This window comes from Neodiprion pinetum, chromosome 3 (genome assembly GCF_021155775.2).
Source record: "Neodiprion pinetum isolate iyNeoPine1 chromosome 3, iyNeoPine1.2, whole genome shotgun sequence".
NCBI classification, from domain to species: domain Eukaryota; kingdom Metazoa; phylum Arthropoda; class Insecta; order Hymenoptera; family Diprionidae; genus Neodiprion; species Neodiprion pinetum.
Window position 1 is genome coordinate 16,940,634 of NC_060234.1, and position 18,013 is coordinate 16,958,646.

At 35.8% G+C, this 18,013-nt stretch overlaps 1 protein-coding gene across 1 annotated transcript; it reads right to left on the minus strand.

Moving 5' to 3' along the window:
• Positions 1-16,006: 16,006 nt before the first annotated feature.
• On the minus strand, positions 16,007-16,591 carry LOC138190617 (uncharacterized). The gene has a single exon (XM_069134368.1). It carries the CDS (start codon positions 16,589-16,591, stop codon positions 16,007-16,009), a length of 585 nt encoding a protein of 194 aa, XP_068990469.1.
• Positions 16,592-18,013: the final 1,422 nt, after the last annotated feature.

An 18,013-nucleotide genomic window follows, 5' to 3' on the forward strand; every position in this document is an offset into this window, starting at 1 on the left:
AACATTTATTGTACATTTACTATACAGTATTTGAAATTCACTAAATATTCCGCTGAATTCACGCAATATATGTACAAATATATTTGATTACCTACAGTCCGTTGAAATTGAAAATACATTGTAGCAGAAGGAATTAAAAGGATTTCAAATATCTCACAACTAGGTTCAGAAATGTCGCATGTGGATCTTGAGTTTCTCAGTCAGATCTCGAATTTCCCAAATCTAAGTTCTAAAATCATTCCGAAGAATTTCAGTTTTAGTTGATAGTATGTCACGCGTACTGTGTTACAAGGTTTCTTAATAATTTTTGGAAACTACGGAACTTTTTTACTGACCTGGATGTCGGTTACCGTCCCGCATTCTTTTGCCACGATAGGACTGCTGATGTGTAACATCAACCATTTCAAATTCTTTTCCCACGGTAGGACTGCTGATGTGTAACATCAACCACCTCACATTCTTTTCCGACGTTATCAATCACGTGACATTCCAAAATTAATGGTTCTGAGAATTGTTTTTTATCCACTCGGATGTCGTTGATGTGTAACATCATCCACCTTGGATTCTTTTCCCACGATAGAACTGCTGATGTGTAACTTCAACCATCTCAAATTCTTTTTCCACGGTAGGACGGCTGATGTGTAACATCAACCACCTCACATTCTTCTCCCACGTTACCAAACACGCGACATTCCAAAATTAATGGTTCTGAGAATTGCTTTTTACCAACTTGGATGTCGGTACGTTATCATCCACGGGACATTCTTTTTGGCTTGTAACTGTAACGTGAACTCTACGATGAATTTTAAACGGGTTCAGTCAAGGCCAGAGTGCAAGGTCGACCGAAAGCTGCGGTAGTATACATTCAGAGCTATGGATCTGCGGTGTTGGGTTACTATCGCTCTAGGAATGCAAAACATACCTCGGTTTGAGTACAGCTCGGTCAAGGATGGATCGCAAGGTTGAATATTACATAGCTTCGTATTAAAAAAAAATTGTCTCTTAAGAGCTAAGGTAAAGGTGTAAAATAAATTCGTGAATACTCTTTAAAAAACAGTTTTATTCAGTACAATTTTTAGGGAACAGTCGACAATTACTTCACAACGATAGTACAATAATTTTATTCAACCGTACCATAACCAGGATGATATATTCGCCAGGAATGCGGGACCGTTCTTGTAGACGCTTACTACATTCTTTCTACATCTACAAAAAAAAATGGACTGATTTCCAGTGATCAAAGTTTCGAAATCCCACGAAACACAACTTTGAGGAAAGGTTAGGTTAGGTAAGGAAAGTCCCTCAAAGTTGTGTTTCGTGGGATTTCAAAGTTTCGAAATTTTTTTTTGTATACATATGACTACAGGGAAAACGTAAACTAAACTTCAGATTTTTCGAAGCAGTATTAAGGCGGGGAAAAAAAAAAGAATGTAGTAAGCTCCAATTCCCATGTTATTTAAATGGGAAATTTCACTGCTTTGAAGACAGTTCTTAGAGTTGACCTACAGGCTTCAAGTTTTGCGTACATTTTTTTTTGATTTTTTTGTAAACTTTTTCCGCCTTGTCCGCAGAAATTTTCGAAAACACCATAAATAAGGACCACCCTGATACATATATACGTACAATTCTGTTTCACACCGTAACTACTATAAGATTCAGTTTATCTGCAGGTCTTGTAGCCCCACGGAAGCGTATCGGTCGTGTTTGGAAAAACGATCCGCTTGTCCTCGTTCCAGCTGAGTGCTATCTTCTTCTGTTTTATGGTACAGGGCCGATGCTTTTGACTCAGTATAAGACTGATATTTGACCAAATTTTGATGTTGAAAAGCGCACTTCAGGTAATCATCCAAAGTTATTGTTTTTAATAGCGATCCTTTGACGCCCTTGGCCCGTTTTTTATCTTTATCCTCCCCTAACTTTATAAATGAATACAATTTCGCTCGTAATCAAACAAATTTTGCTATCATCTTCCCGTTACACTCGTCTTTCATTAAGCCGAGGACTTATTTTTGAACCAACGGCATTCCGTAGACATTATCAGGCAGATAATCGGACGTGTCAAATTTATTTAAGTCCTGTTTGATGCAGTCGTACATGTCAGGGACGCTGAAGTGATATATCGAACTGTCCGTGTCAGTATACATTAATTTTGCCTGATGTCCAAATTTCAGTTTAACATAATTATAATGGAAATCGTGAATAAAGGATTTTGAAAGATCTGAAATGGAGAAGCCTGCGTACAATGGTTTGTTGAGTTTGACTCTCGTTTTACGCATTTCAACTATCATCATATTTTCATTAAAAATTGTACAGCTGTGAAAATTTGGTTTGGCAGTTGTGGCTCTAGCACCATATCTTCCACCCGAGTTTGTAATCAATCTAACATCTCTGTATTTCCGAACGTTCTCCATTGTCTTACCGAAAACAACGTTATTCATTGTTTGATTTTTTTCCCAAATCTATATTAAAATCTATGTATTTTTTAAACCACGGTGTTTGTCTGAACTTGAGAACTCGATGAATTTTAACTAATTTTAAACCTAACTCTGAACATTGTTTTAAAACGCGATCGGAGGTATGTAGTGCTCTGGACAAAGTGGCAAATCCGTGTGCATTTCATGCAGTTCCTCAGGATATTCTAAATGCACCTCTAATACATAGCGAAACTCCGCTTTGCCCCAGATGAACAAAACATCAAATTGTTCGAAATCTGGCAGTCATTCAAAGGAACTGCATGGTAGAGCAAAGCTCATAGCAGCCCCGTATAAATTGTTGACATCGAAGTCCATGAGATACGACTCTTCTAGTTCTGAATTGAAAACATCTCCCATTTATCTATTATTAGCCTTTGCACATCGATTAGAGCATTGGGACACGCCACCTCGAATACCTTTTCCAATAAACATAACCATATCAACATCGGTGAGAAGCTCGAGTTCAGCACCAGTACATTTCAGCGTCGCGTCAAATGAAAGGCCGGGCGCTGTGTAATAATGTAAAGGGTCCAGATTGTACGTTGCTAAACAATTCTGTCGAAAGTTTTCAAAAATGTCTGCCAATAGAAAAACGTCAGTTTGCAAATATAAATCTGAGTACTCTCCTAACGTTTTAATCTTCAAAGTGTGCCAAACTTTGCATGCGTGTCCGTAATCTTCATCCGAAACATCTTGGTTGTTCAATTTTGAATAAAATTTTTATTTAGTCGGCAATTTTACGTCCCAACCATCCATGTACCCATACGGGAAAACACCTTTCCTGGTTAATAACTCAAGTTTGTCGGAGCTAGTGCAAAATTTACATGTGATTGTCTTTTGGTTATCATTCAAATACGTTGCCAATTTTTTGAGGCTGCTGGGCATAAAACGATACGAATCTATAAATCTGAACTGTAAGTCCGTTCCTTTAACAAATTTTGTAAACAAAATATACTTTTCTTTATTAACGGGTCGAAGCTGAATAGTATTGTAAAAAGAAAAGGGTTAAGCAAGTAAGAGTTCGGTGAAATATACTGGGACCTGTGTGGCTCAAGTTTACCACAAGCACTTAACAACTTCGTTGCAAACAATTTTAATCCATTCAATAACAATAATTCACTACTCGAAATACAAAATAGATCACGCATTCACATACCATGCGGTCTGAAGACACACGCCAGCCAAGCGAGAAGCAAACATGTAGAAAATAGCAGAAAAACAGCAGCGCTGCGCAGGTTACAGTATATATAAGAAAGATAGCGCTTAGAGAGAGAGAAGCATGTTGGTGCTGGCATGCCACCTAGATCGATGATCGAGGTATGGCGGTCAATAATGTAGCAGAGGGCGGGAGATTTGAACATTCCCCTCCTTCGCCGCTTTTTGGCGAAGTAGTTGTAATGGCGCTAGCAAAACGCGATGAAGATCTTCCTCATGACGCGGAATTGGCAGCAGCACCAACTTGTGGATTGGTCTGAGATAGGTTGAGGAGGCTGTCTCGATGGTGATAACACGAGTGAGGTCATCTTGACCTGGATGAATGTGTGTAACGCAACCCAGCGGCTATTTTGATGGTGGATACCGCTCGTCTGCTAGCAGCACCAGGGAACCTACTCCGATGTCGTGGAATGATGTGTTCCACTCAGAGATGGTTTGATGAGTTTTCAAGCAGCAGGCATACCAATGAGACCAGAATAGTTGGAGACGCTATTGAATGTCTTAAAGTAATGAGAGGCGATTTGAACCCGATTAAAAAAGATTTTATAGAATTGTATGCAGTTATATATGGATCATATACAATTGTATACAATTGATGTTTAATTAGATAAAATTTATGCATAATTATATAGAATCATATACAATTGGATATAACAATGCAATTAATTTCTATACAAATGTATATATTTGTATACAATTATATACAATTATATATAATTGTATATAATTATATATAATTATATATAATCTATACAATTGCATTATGGAAATGTATACAAATGAGTATATTTGTATACAATTATTTATAATTGTATATAATTATATATAATCTCTACAATTGCATTATGGAATTGTATACAATTATATATAATAGTATATAATTATATATAATCTATACGAACACATTATGGAATCGTATACAATTGTATATATTTGTATACACTTATATATAATTATACATAATCTATGTTTAATGACTATACATCACGAACACAGATTGTTTGTACTCAAGGGAGTATATTTTCTCAATATATATATATATATATATATCGTACGTTTGTATATTATTTTTCACAATCGTATAGATTTTTATAGCAGAGATGAAGTTTTAAAACAATTATGTGCATTTATATTACACTTCTAAATAAGAGTGCAAAGTAATATTCAATGGTTATTGTACATAATTATAACTGGTATACAAATCTCATTGAGAGTTTTATACAATTCCGTTTTAATTAAAATATTTCTACTTCTATATATTCATTTATACTTTCTTGATGTAATTATAAAAAGTTTCTGTGGTTAGAAGAAAAATTTTATTTTTGTATGTACGTCAAGCTTTTTAATTAAAAACCTTCCAGCAATTTCCAAATGTTTCATTTTATAGCTTATTTTATTAGTAGAAAAATTAGAAAAATCAATCTCACGACGGTAATAAAAAATTTTAACATCAAGATATATTAGTTTTTCACTTTTCAATTTATTACATAAACTCAATCTATTTTATCAATGTACATAGATGCATAATATAATTTTCATCATAATTTATTATTACTATAATCAATCATGACATTCAACTTTAATATTATCTCATCAGTAATAATCACAACAATAGTAATAATAATAACAAATAGTAAAATTATTTATCGTTACCATATGGTTGCGATAAATGTATTAATTAATATTTACACCAAGTTTACCAAACCTTTCTTACGTTATCAGGTTTTTTACAGACATAGTTCCCTACTCGTACTAGATGACAAATATATTTCAAATCATCCAACTTTATAAGAGAGTATTTGATACACTCTGTAACAGGTATTATGTGTTTTACTGTTGCTTTAGTCTTCAAATGAGTTATCATTTTATTATGTTCGACTTGCAAGCATTTAATTACGAAGTATAATTGTCTTTCACTCTCAAAATAAAATTTGATCGATCCGTAAATACATTGAGCATTTTTAGTTATTATTTTCACTGAAAAACTGTTTGTTTTAGTTGCTTTGTAACAAGTTGACGTATAAATTTCATGATTTATTTTTGCCCTAGCATAAATTTGTAAATTTTTATAGTTGAATCCTTCAGATGTTATCAATTGCTGTTCATAATCTTGCATATTAATTTCGATTGCTGTCCCTAAGAGTTGATAACTTTTGTGCCTACGAGCTTCAGCAGCTAAATTTCTCTGATCAATATCACTCTTTAGAAGTTGAACGCCCTGAATAATTTTTAAATTATTGACGATTTCCTGACCCATATCTTTGTTTCCATGAACACTATGGGCAATGTATCCATTTTTATTTTCCCATGGAAAAGCTGATATTGATTTCAATGGACCCCATCGTCTGACACATAGTCCTAGATGTCGTAGCTGGTGCAAATTGTACGTCATAACTCTATCTCCGTACAGCGAAGAAGCTTCTTCAACAAATAAATCCAACAATTTTTCAGCGCGTTCGAGATCCGGCTGTATTAATATTTTATCTTGCAATAAATCAAACAGAGCGATTACTAACATTATTATGTGTTGAAAATATTTTTCTTTTAAGTAATCCACGAGAGTTGGTAAACAATAAAATAATATAAAATTATAGAATTCTGAAGCTTTGTAGTTCATAAACTGTGTTAACTCTCTTGGTAACCGATTGAACGATTGCGGAGGATAAATTTTTAATTGAATTTCATCAATTTTTTTACTGTATTTTTTTACATTCCAAGGACCTGGTTTATTTAACCACAAATTAATGAACTGTTTCACTACCCCAAGAAGCACAGAATGCATATATTCTGGTATAACACAGGAGCCAAGATCAATCATTGGTAAAATTGATAATATTGAATTCCCTTTAACGCCTTTAACATGAGTTTGTAAAAAAACTTCTTGCAGTTTTGCTTGAGCTTCCATACGCTTACTTGTTCTCAATGCTGCTGAAACTTTTTCGAATGGATAGATGCGAATTGTTTTTTTACCGGCAATCTTTTTAGCCTGTATTGTCATAATTTCGCAAACATTGCAACCAAAAGTACCTTGATATGAAAGTATATTTTGCAGATTGGCTCTAGCAGGAGCATCGGCGATTAATAGAGGAGCAACAACTTTTGAATTCAAATTTTCTTTTGACTCAGGATGTACCCAATCAAAACCAAAATCATATAGATGTTTCAATTTAAAGCAAAATGGTTGAAGAAACGTATTCATATTAGGTTTCATCTTCTTATCATACCACAAGCCTAAAATAACTATAAATGATTCTCTTATTTGCTCTGGAAGCTCTGCTATGGTGTACATCAGAGGCCAGCAATGACTGGTTGCGCTTTTAACTAAAGATAGCCCATCAGTATTTAATATCAATGTCAAATCATATTTTTGCCTGTTATGACGAGCATTTACTCTTTTGTACTCGGAGCCATCAGTGATATCATTTATTATGTTCTCATCGTGTGCTGAAGCGACTGATAATTTATTTGCAAGATTACAATTTTCGAAAAAGTATTTTAATTGAAGTTCAATATCAAATTCAAAAAAAAAATTGCAATCACTTTTATTTGGAGGACAAGAATTACACTCGACAATATTTTCATTGTCATCGGCCATCAGCAGTAGGCAGTTTCTGCAATAAAAATGTTTTCTTACTTCGAAATGAGATGTTAATTTTTCAACATATTGAAATAATTTAAACAAACTTTTTGGTAATCGATTATTTTTGGGAAGAGTTGCTAGCTGAATTTTCAGTGCATCTCGTAGTGCAGATTTAGAGAGTTTATGTTTTATATAAAAATCCAATAGATTAAAAACAGCTTGATCAACTGTAATATCACTGTTTTCATACAATAAAATATTGGTTGCACAAGTATTATTGTAATTGTTAACAATTATTTCATTATTGTCTTTAGTTTCTTGATCTTCGGTGTCGATTGTATTTTCATTACTCGAACCATTATGATTGTTATTAACAGGTTGATCACTACTATCATTACTTTGTTCATCATAACTATAATTACTTGTAATCAGTTCTGCACATCTAATTTCATCTGTAAGCACTTCTTCAGAGCTTTGGTTGCTATTATGATCCAACTTCTTTGCAGCCCGTCGATTTAAAGTTCTAAGTGGAACCTATAACAAAAATCTTAGTTCAGATCTTAATAGTGAAATTTCAATTTGCTTATTATTATTCATCAATACCTTTGTCTCAAAATATGTACTATGTTTTTTAAAAAAATAAAAAAAATATCAAACTGCTTCGACTTTTTAAATCGACAAATTTCAATAAAATTTGTGAAGAACTAGAAATAAATAATTTAACAAAATTTATGAACCTAAATTATTACAAAACAACAAAGTATTTTACTTACCAGTGCATCAGGATTATTTTTATACAATTTGTATTTTTTTTTTTTTTTAATCGGTAAAACATCCTTCAATTCATTGTTAGATGTCATTTCTTAAACAATTTTTTCACATAAATAAAAATCTATTGTTGATTATAAAATAAATATGTGAGTTCGTGATCTCAGCAATTGTAATGTGATCTGAGCAATTATAATGTGAATAATAATTTAAAAAAGGTATCAACAGGTTAAATTTTTTAATGAAAACATTTAGCTTATACACAAATACATACAGAATCAAAACTCAACACAGATACAATAATCATGTGATATTTTATTGCGCATGCGTACTGGTGAATTCACATTTTCAAGATGGTGCTACAATTTTCAAGATGGTGCACAGAGCATTGTGAGGAATGTAAGCGTCATTCGTGAATAAGCGTACTTAAATAATTAAATATTGTTGTTTGGTACAGTGAACGTTCAGAAACGACTTAAATAATAACATAAAAGTTTGTTAGAATGTATTATCTGCTCAAGTGTAATAAAGATAATTCATATTGTACCGTCGAGGACTATGAAGTTGTGTTTGATCATGACAATCCTCCTATAGTAAATAGTAGCGTTTCATTCTATTGGAATAATGAAAAATTCTTGGGGACGGTTGTTGATTGTTCAAGTAAGTAAAATAATTTTTCTTGTAATATTTTTTTTTAATTATAGCAAATGGTGTGACTATTGTTACATTTTTATATCGGCATTGGTACATATAAAAGGTAAAAGACCCATGCATAACCCTACATGATATCGAAATCAGTTATCATCTAATAATTTTTTAATTAGATTGAACGAAAAAATTATTAAATAAATAATATTCATAAAATTTTGCAACAATAGTTTTTTAAAATTTCTACAAGTGGAAATTTTTCCTCGAAAAAAATTTTTTTTTAAATAATTTTGTCTGCTAATAAATTTTTAAAATTATCAGATGATTAGTTTTACTATCAATACTCTCCGGGAATATAAAAACAGTCACAGTTTAATGCCAAATAATTTTGATTTTACGTAATAAAGTTATATTTTACTATAAATACAAGTTTTATTAGGTCTAATTACTAATTTTGTGTAATAAATATTTCAGATGACGCTGCTGAATTACAAGAATCAGCCAAAAAATTGGCTAAAAAGCGCAAAAACGTCAATACTGAAAATGTACCACCACTTCCTGATAAAAGACCACGAAAACCGAAAAAAAGTTGGTCTTTTACTGAAGATGGAAATTCACCGTCCACAATGCAAAAAAACAAAAAAGTAAAATTCTCATTGTATTTATTGTAAGATTTAACACGATACAACTAATAACTTTTTCTAATATATATTATTAATTAGGGTTTAAGTAATAAAGGTAATTCTCCTGTACCACCGACGAGTATTTCAAAGCAAGTTAAAAATTTAATCGATGAAAGCCGGGAAACTCGAAAAAAATCGAAGTCTCCTGAAAAATCTTTGGAATCTAATGACGAATCAAGTAGTCCAACTAAAGAGGAATTGAAAAGTATCATTTTAAAACAGAAAAAGCTTCTCAAATCAGGTAAAATTTTTCTATTGATAATTTTAATTATTCATTCATGACAGAATTTAATGCTTGTATTTTTTTACATCAGTCATTAGATATTTAAATAAAATCTTGATATTCTTCTATTAAGGTACAAAATCGAAAGTAGAATTGACAAAGGTTCTATCAAGAGTTAATACTTCTGACAGTGAGGACAGCAGTGAAAGTGGTAATGATAACGAAAAGAGAATTCAAAAGAAAAAAACTGGTGATGATCAATCTCGAGAAGTAAAAGAATCTGATGGTTCATATATTGATAATCCTCAATTATATGGGAAAAATTATGGTGAACCGGTAGGGAATGATATTATTTATTTTGTCATATTAATTCAAGCATTTTTTAATTAATTAATAATATTGCATACTATTTTTTTTCTTTCATTAGACGATTCTTTTAAAAAATGATATTTATTGTACGAAAAAAGCATTTGAAGATGCTGTAGATTATAGCCGTAATTCCGCAACATCATTCCTGCGTCGAATAATGGATGGCGTTTTCAAACCCACTGCTATTCTTAAGTGCACATTTAGTGGACGCCCTCCTAACGCCCAAGGAGCTGAGAGACAATCCACCAAAGTTGAGGCTTTAAATCGAGACGCAAAAAAAGCTGTTATAGGTTAATAATTATATTATTTTTTTTTTATTTGATACTATATAATTCACTAAATCATTATATTGAAAATATTTAGACGTAAATATTCATTGAACTAAAAGAACTAATTTTTTTTGTTTTGAATACTTAAATTTTGATGAAACATCAAGAAAAAAAATTAACTTGATATTCATAACCTAGTTGTTTAATTATCGATTTTATTTAATGAAACTGATAAAACTAATCATTTTTAATCAATAAAAAAGTACGTGCTACGTATTTCAATATAATTTATAATATATTTTAATTTTTGCTACAGAATTTTGCGATGATTACGCTTCTAAGCAAGGATGGTCAAAAGTAAGCCCCGCAAAAATGCGCAGAGCTATGTCTCAATAGGTTGGAGAAAAGAAGAGATTAATAAGCAAAAATATTGATGAGTGATTAATTTTATTGATTTTTAAGATCAATATTTTTATATTTTATTATTTTTCGTTTTTACTAATTCGCAACATTTCTCAGAAATATAATTTGAAAAATTTTTGTTATATTTTGATTTAGTACACTAATTTGATAAGACTGTTTTAATATGAAATTATTCATTAGAGGATATAGTTACGTCGACTGAGCAATGTGCATTATCTTCTGCATTTTTATTTTTAGTGTAATATAAGAAATAACTCGCTTGATCTCAATTTAGATAATGCATAGCAGTAAGATGAGCATTATATTCAATGAAAAGTATTACATATTTAATTTCTTCATCAGTGATTTAGTAATTTGATAGGTTAATAAATCTAATAAATAAAATGAAATAATCTTAAATCTAAATGCGATGTGATAATTATCTACATATGTGGTGCAAAACAGAATAGTTGATACTTTAAGTTAAAATAAAAGTAATTATTGCACTGGAAGTCACTATAAATAGAAAAGGCGCATATATAATAATTGATAACTATAAGAATAGATTGGAGTTAAATTAAATATCTTATAAGATTTATAAATTTTCATTAATGTGTATCTTAAGAAGAAATTTTAATTTTGAATAAAAAAACTAAAGTATGTCAATTGAATACCAATACTTTTTTTGACGTTTTTTTGTATTTAAATTAATACAAATAATTTAGATTTTTCAGAAACAAAAAAAGATTACATATACAATTGAATCAATTTATACATTAATTATACACAATTGTATATAATTGTATTCAATTTCACGGACTTATTATAAACCGATCTTATTGCATATAATTGTATATAATCGTATATAGTCACATACAATTGTATATAGTTGTATACAATCGTATATAATTGTATACAATACTACATGATTTTATACGATTGTATACGATTGGATCGGGCCATTTTTTCTATACAATTTATATACAATTTTATACAATTATATAAAATCTTTTTTAATCGGGAAGGCAGATGCAGCAGAGATGGTTCTGGTATTGTAGTGAGAGGAGCCCCTCGGATGACGTGACCTGGAGTTAGTGCTACAAGATCATCAGGATCTTCTGAGAGAGCACTAAGTGGACGAGAGTTTAGTACAGCTTCAATTTGCATCAGAAGTGTGGAAATGTCTTCGTATGTCAGCAGTTTGTCCGAGTTGATTTTAGCTAGATGTTGTTGCACTGATTTAACAGCTGCTTCCCGTTTTCCACTCATGTGGGGAGCTCCAGGCGGATTAAATTTCCAGCGAGTGCCATCATTGGCGATGAGCTGTTGCAGGTGTTGAGATTCTTTAGTGAATCCCGCCAGGAGACGTTCTAAAGCAACTTGTGCGCCTTGAAAGTTGGTTCCGCAGTCACTGGAGAGTGTTTTACAGATTCCTCGATGAGATGTGAATGGGCGAAGTGCCTTCAGGAATCCTTGAGCACTGTAATCGGTTACTAGTTCCAGATGAATAGCAGACGTTGAAAAGCATACTAATACAGCGATCCAGGCCTTATAGTTGCGCGTACCACGATCATTGAAGAACTTGAGAGCCACTGGGCCAGCGTAGTCAACTCCAGTGTGTTCAAAGATAAGTGATGGTGTAACACGTGAGGCTGGAAGTTGTCCCATGCGTTGCTGAGCTCGAAAACCACGTATTCTCGTGCAAGTGACGCATCAGTGAATGTGTGACTTGACTGGAGCACGACCACCAAAAATCCAGCCGTACTTGCGTATATAGTCAAGAATTAGCTGGGTTCCGCCATGCACAGTGCGACTGTGAGCGGTAGCGATGATGAGTTTGGAGACGATGGTGTCTTTGGTAGAATTGGAGGATGTTTTGCATCGTCGTCGAGCTGAGAGTTTGGTAGACGACCACCAACTCGAAGTAAGCCAGTCTGATCAATCCACGTGGTCAGACTAGTGAGAGGATGGGATTTTGCGAGATTCTCGCTCTGTGAATTTGGCCAATTCGACATATTTTCGAAGCTAGATCAGTTTTAGTGGCCGAGCGTCGAGCAGGTGCGAATGCTCGGGCAGACCCGAGCGCGCGCGCTCCGCCCCTTCGTGTATTCTATTGTTTGACTATACTTGTATATACCTGAAACGATTGAACGGTCCTTTGAAATATTATTTGGAGGTTCTAGAAGGTCTGTGTTGAGTAGTTGTTGGGATAACGGTATACAATATAACGGTAAACTATAGCTCTCGGAATCGGCTTCTACACTGCTATTTGTAGCGTCAGCTTTCAGTTTCATTTTTGATTTTGCCGAGCGCACATCGAAATGTCAAGCTACCCGAAAGGTGACCGATGTAAAAGACAGCGTGCTGCGGAACCGCGAAATCGAAAATTTCACAGCAATCGTTTTACCAGTGTATCATCGGACGACGGACACACGAGTCGCAGTGAGCAAAAGTTGAAGGCAGCAAGCAGCGATGATATCATTATTCATTCATCGCACTGCTACCGCATTATTGAATTCATATCGGTGTTTCTCGCTCTTTCGGAAATCCCAATTTGCAGATCATGCAAACAAAAATTAACGTTGGCAGAAAGCGGTCATCGAGGCCTAGGATTTAAAATTGTTGTTCAGTGTATGTGTGGTCGACGCGAAATCCAGTCAGGACCATTTATAAATACCGGCTACGAAATCAACAGACGGATTGTTTTTGTTATGAGGCTTCTTGGTATCGGACGAGAAGGGATAAACGTATTCTGCGGCCTTATGGGTATTTCTGCAGGTTTTACAAAATCTACTTATCAACAAATCGTTGAGCATTTGTACGCAGTGTCGAAGACACTGTTCGAGAGTACCTGCGAAAAAGCCGTCACGGAAGAGAAAGAAAAAAACGTTGAACATGGAAGACCTGCGAATCATTTGAAGGTTTCGGGCGATGGATCGTGGAAAAAGCGCGGTTATACTTCTTTGTACGGTGTCACAACGCTCATCGGATACTACAGTGGCAAAGTAATCGATCTCATTGTAAAAAGTGGTTATTGTCATTCGTGTACCATACATAAAAATAGTTTGGATGAAGATGCATTTGAGGAGTGGTATGAGGATAATAAAGACTCATGCTCCTCAAATCATACAGGTTCGTCTGGGAAGATGGAGGTAGATTCCATAACAGAGATGTTTTCGAGATCCGTCGAGAAATTCGGAGTTATGTACAGTAATTATATCGACGATGGCGACTCCAAAACTTTTACTGGAATCTTAAATAGCAATCCTTACGGGGACAAGTGCACAGTGACGAAAAATGAGTGTGTTGGACACGTGCAAAAGCGTATGGGCACTCGTTTACGGAATAAAAGAAAAACCGAGAAACTTGGAGGAAAGAACGGGCTAACGGCGAGTCTCATCAAGAAATTGACGATTTACTACGGTCTGGCAATTCGTCGAAACGTGAACTCAGTTGAAGGTATGAAGAGAGCTATTATGGCAACATTAGACCATTATTGTTCCACCGATAAAAAACCTCGGCATAAAAATTGTCCAGAAGGCCCGGAGAGTTGGTGCGAATGGCGCAAGGCTGAAGCGGCGAATAATCTGGCATCTTTCAAACACCCGGCAAGATTAATTAATGATAATGTAGAGAAGCACATTCGTCCAATTTACGAAGATCTTTCAAATGACGATTTATTGACGCGGTGCTTAGGCGGACACACTCAAAATTCGAACGAATCGTTCAATTGGCGCCTAAATCCGAAACACGTAAATTCCGGCTATAAAATCGTCGAAATAGCAGCAAATATGGCTACAGGCATTTTCAACGAAGGTTATTCAGCTGTGCTTTCTACCATGCAGCTCCTCGATATTGTCATCGGGCAGCAATGCAAAAATTTTGCTGACACCGTCGATGCTGAGCGCATAACGCGGGAGAACCGGCGCGTCCATCACCATCACTTTCCAGCAAGGAGGCTCGTACAGCTCGAAGATCGGAAAGCCTCCGCCAAAACGAGTTTTTTGAAGAAGAGGAAGGATTATTGTATGGCCCGGGGATAGCCGATTAAACATCTAATTAGTGTAAGTATCCAAAAACTTACATTTTTTTGGACCGAAAACTTTACAGCCCGTTTTCTCGAGTTTTCATTTTCACAAGTTTTGGAAAACGGTGCCGGTGATAGTAAAAACAATATATGTCCGATCGAAAAAAACCAAAGTGATCTAGCTTCAGTATTGAATTATCTTCTATTTGAACTAAAAAAGTTGAACAAAAGTACTATTTAAATTACTTGTTTTGCAACTTGAAGTGAATTTTTTTTTTCAAAAAAGTGAATTTTTTTTTCAAACTTCGAAAAAATTTGGAATTTCGTCATTTCTTCGGTATTTTTTTAGTTCATATAGAAAAGGAACTTATAAAAACTAAAAAAAAATTTGGTTTCACTGTTTCAGATGCATCGCACGACCTCCATCACCGGCACCGATTTACGAGTGCACACTCCCGGCGCCCCAGAAAAATCGTTACAACTTTGGCAAATTTCAATAATTTGTAATAATAAAAATTGTTTTCTAAAGCTTGAATATAATATACTATCGTCTCAAAATTTCGTTTACCGCAATCATTTCCTTCCCTTTCAAAAAAATTGTTGAAAAAACGCTTTTTTTTCGGCTCCTAAAGCAGACTACTGCCTCAAACGGCAGCTGAGGGCTTGAAGAGACATGCACAGAGCTAGAACGAATCTTGCTGTCAGCCAGTTGGTCATCAGGAGCGAGAAATGACGGCCAAAGATGTGATGCTTGAGGTAATCAATCAGGACCTGACCACCAGAGCTTGTAAGTGATGAATTGGGTTGGAGTAAGGCCTCGAGAGGCACAATCTGCAGGATTATGTTCGCCAGAAACAAATTTCCAGGTTGCATCCGGCGCAGTTTGTTGAATTTGTTGCACTCGATTCTTCACAAACTCCTTCCAACGCATTGCATCACCGGTAATCCATGAGAGAGATACTGAAGAGTCAGTGCACAAGGTAACAGGGGCGTGTTGAAGCTGAAGAGTTGTTTGAACTCGAATGACGAGTTTGGTGAGTAGCAGAGCAGCTGATAATTCTAAGCGTGGAATTGTTTGACAATTGAGTGGAGCAACTCTTGTTTTGGAGCAGACAGGAGTTAGTGTTGATGATTCGGTAGCTGTAGATACTTTCACATAGACAGCAGCCGCCATTGCAGCCAGTGAAGCGTCAGAGAAATCATGTATCTCAACATGTGAGTTATCAGAGCGTAGATGGAGCCAGCGAGGGATTGAGAGTTGCAAAAGTTGAGATAATTCTTCGCGGAATGTCGTCCAGCGATATATGATCTGCGGAGTGAACGTGTCATCCCATCCGACTTTTTCCTGTTACAAGTCTTGCATCGGAATTTTAGTACGGACGATGACTGGTGAGATCAAACCCAGTGGGTCAAAAAGTTGAGCCGTTGCAGAGAGTATGGTGCGTTTGGTTATGGCAGCTCTCTGCTGAGTGTGACCTGTGAACTTGAGTACGTCTGGTGCGTATTCGCAAGCAAGCCCCAGATTTTTTGTGGCAGATTCGTTGAATACATGCGAATCAGAGCTAGCAGATGACGTTGACTGGCGTTTGACAAATCTCGGATGATGACTTTTCCATTTGGATAGCGGAAAACATCCTCTGAGGCACATCTCTTCAACCTGATTAGTAATCTCATTAAGCGTATCCAGATCATCAGCACCACCAGTGATATCATCAACGTAACTACCTTTTTTGAAGGGTTCAGCGGCTGGTGGAAAGTCGTGGCCTTCATCTAGTTGTGGTTGCTGAAGCGTGCGACGTGAGAGATAAGGAGCTGGCGTAGTGCCGTATGTGACAGTAGAGAGCTCAGTATGCTGGATTTCTGAAGCTTCGTTGATCCACAATATTCGTTGAAACTTGCGATCATCAGGATGTACCAGGATTTGTCGAAACATCTTCACCACGTCAGTAGAAAAGATAAATTGATAGAGACGAACATACAGCAGCACATCGAAGATGTCGTTCTTCGTTTTAGAACCCGTGTGAACTTAGTCGTTGATAGAGTAGCCTGAAGTGGTCTTGCAGGAGCCGTTGAATATCACACGGATCTTGTTGTTGCGCATTACGCCGTGATGTGGTAAATAGTAACCATCAGATAATGCGTTTGATAGTTGGACTTTCTGCATGTGACCCAGGGACTCGTACTCGTTGAGAAAATCCTTATACAGATGCTGGAGTTCAGGTTGATGCGAGAGGCGATTGAGTAAGCGTGATAGTGAGTGTTGTGCGATGCCTTTTGAGTGTCCAAGTGGCGAAGCGTTCGATTTGAAGGGCGAACGCACAATGTAGCGACCAGAGCTGTCGCGAGAGTGAGTAGCGATGTAGTGAACTTTACACTCAGCTTCTTTAGCGCTGAGAGACTCTTGGAGAGTAGACGGGACTTCCTCGTACTCCCAGAATCTTGATATGAGGTCATGAAGCTGTGAGTTGGTGTTAAGATGCCCTTGATGCGCAGGCGAACTTGTTCTTGAATGATTGCCACTCGAGTAGTTCTCCGTTGAATGTTGGAGGCTGGATCGTAGGCAGCGGTGGATGAGCGGCCATTGTTTGAGCGAAAACAGAAAGATTGTGAGGCGAATGAGGTAAGGGACGAGGTTCGAGCTCAGCCATACGACTCTTAAGCGCAGATTTGACCAAGACGTAGCGATTTAGTGCTTTGGTGTATCGCGCATCGTTGAAATAGTTGTGGGACATGTCAATGTCCTTGCAACCGGTGAGCTTGTCGTGGGCATCGGAGATTTTGTTCCACATTAACTCGAGCACTTCGAGTTTAATCTCGCAGTCAGTAAGTGGAGTTAGAGCATACGCCATGGCCGTCTCCTACTTCAGTGACCATGTGGTTGAGGCCACTCAGATGGGACTCGAACGTTACCACGTGCTTGGCGGACACCATAAATAATCTGGAGTATATTGGAGAACAATAAGACGTAAGTTGGCGATAAAGAGTGATATAAAAGGCGCGAATTGACAGTATATACGTCCTCTTGCAAGCTGTAGGCGATGGAGATGATGTAAGATGACCTTGACAGCAGGTGAATCCGTTTGAAAGTTTGTTATATGTCAGACACACGGTCTTACATACAGGTCTGGTAACTCCGGCACTTTTGAGTGGTAGAGGGTGTCACCGTTAGTGAGGCACACGGTCTTGTTTCCTATATATCCGCTAGGGGCGCCATTGGCCCGGGGTATGATAGATATAGATATATACCGATAAGATAACCTGCTCATCGAAGTTTTTGACAGTTCATAACTCAGTCTAAAGCGTGTAAACGGTGGATCATCTACACAAGATCTCAAACTGTCTCAAAAGTTGTGAG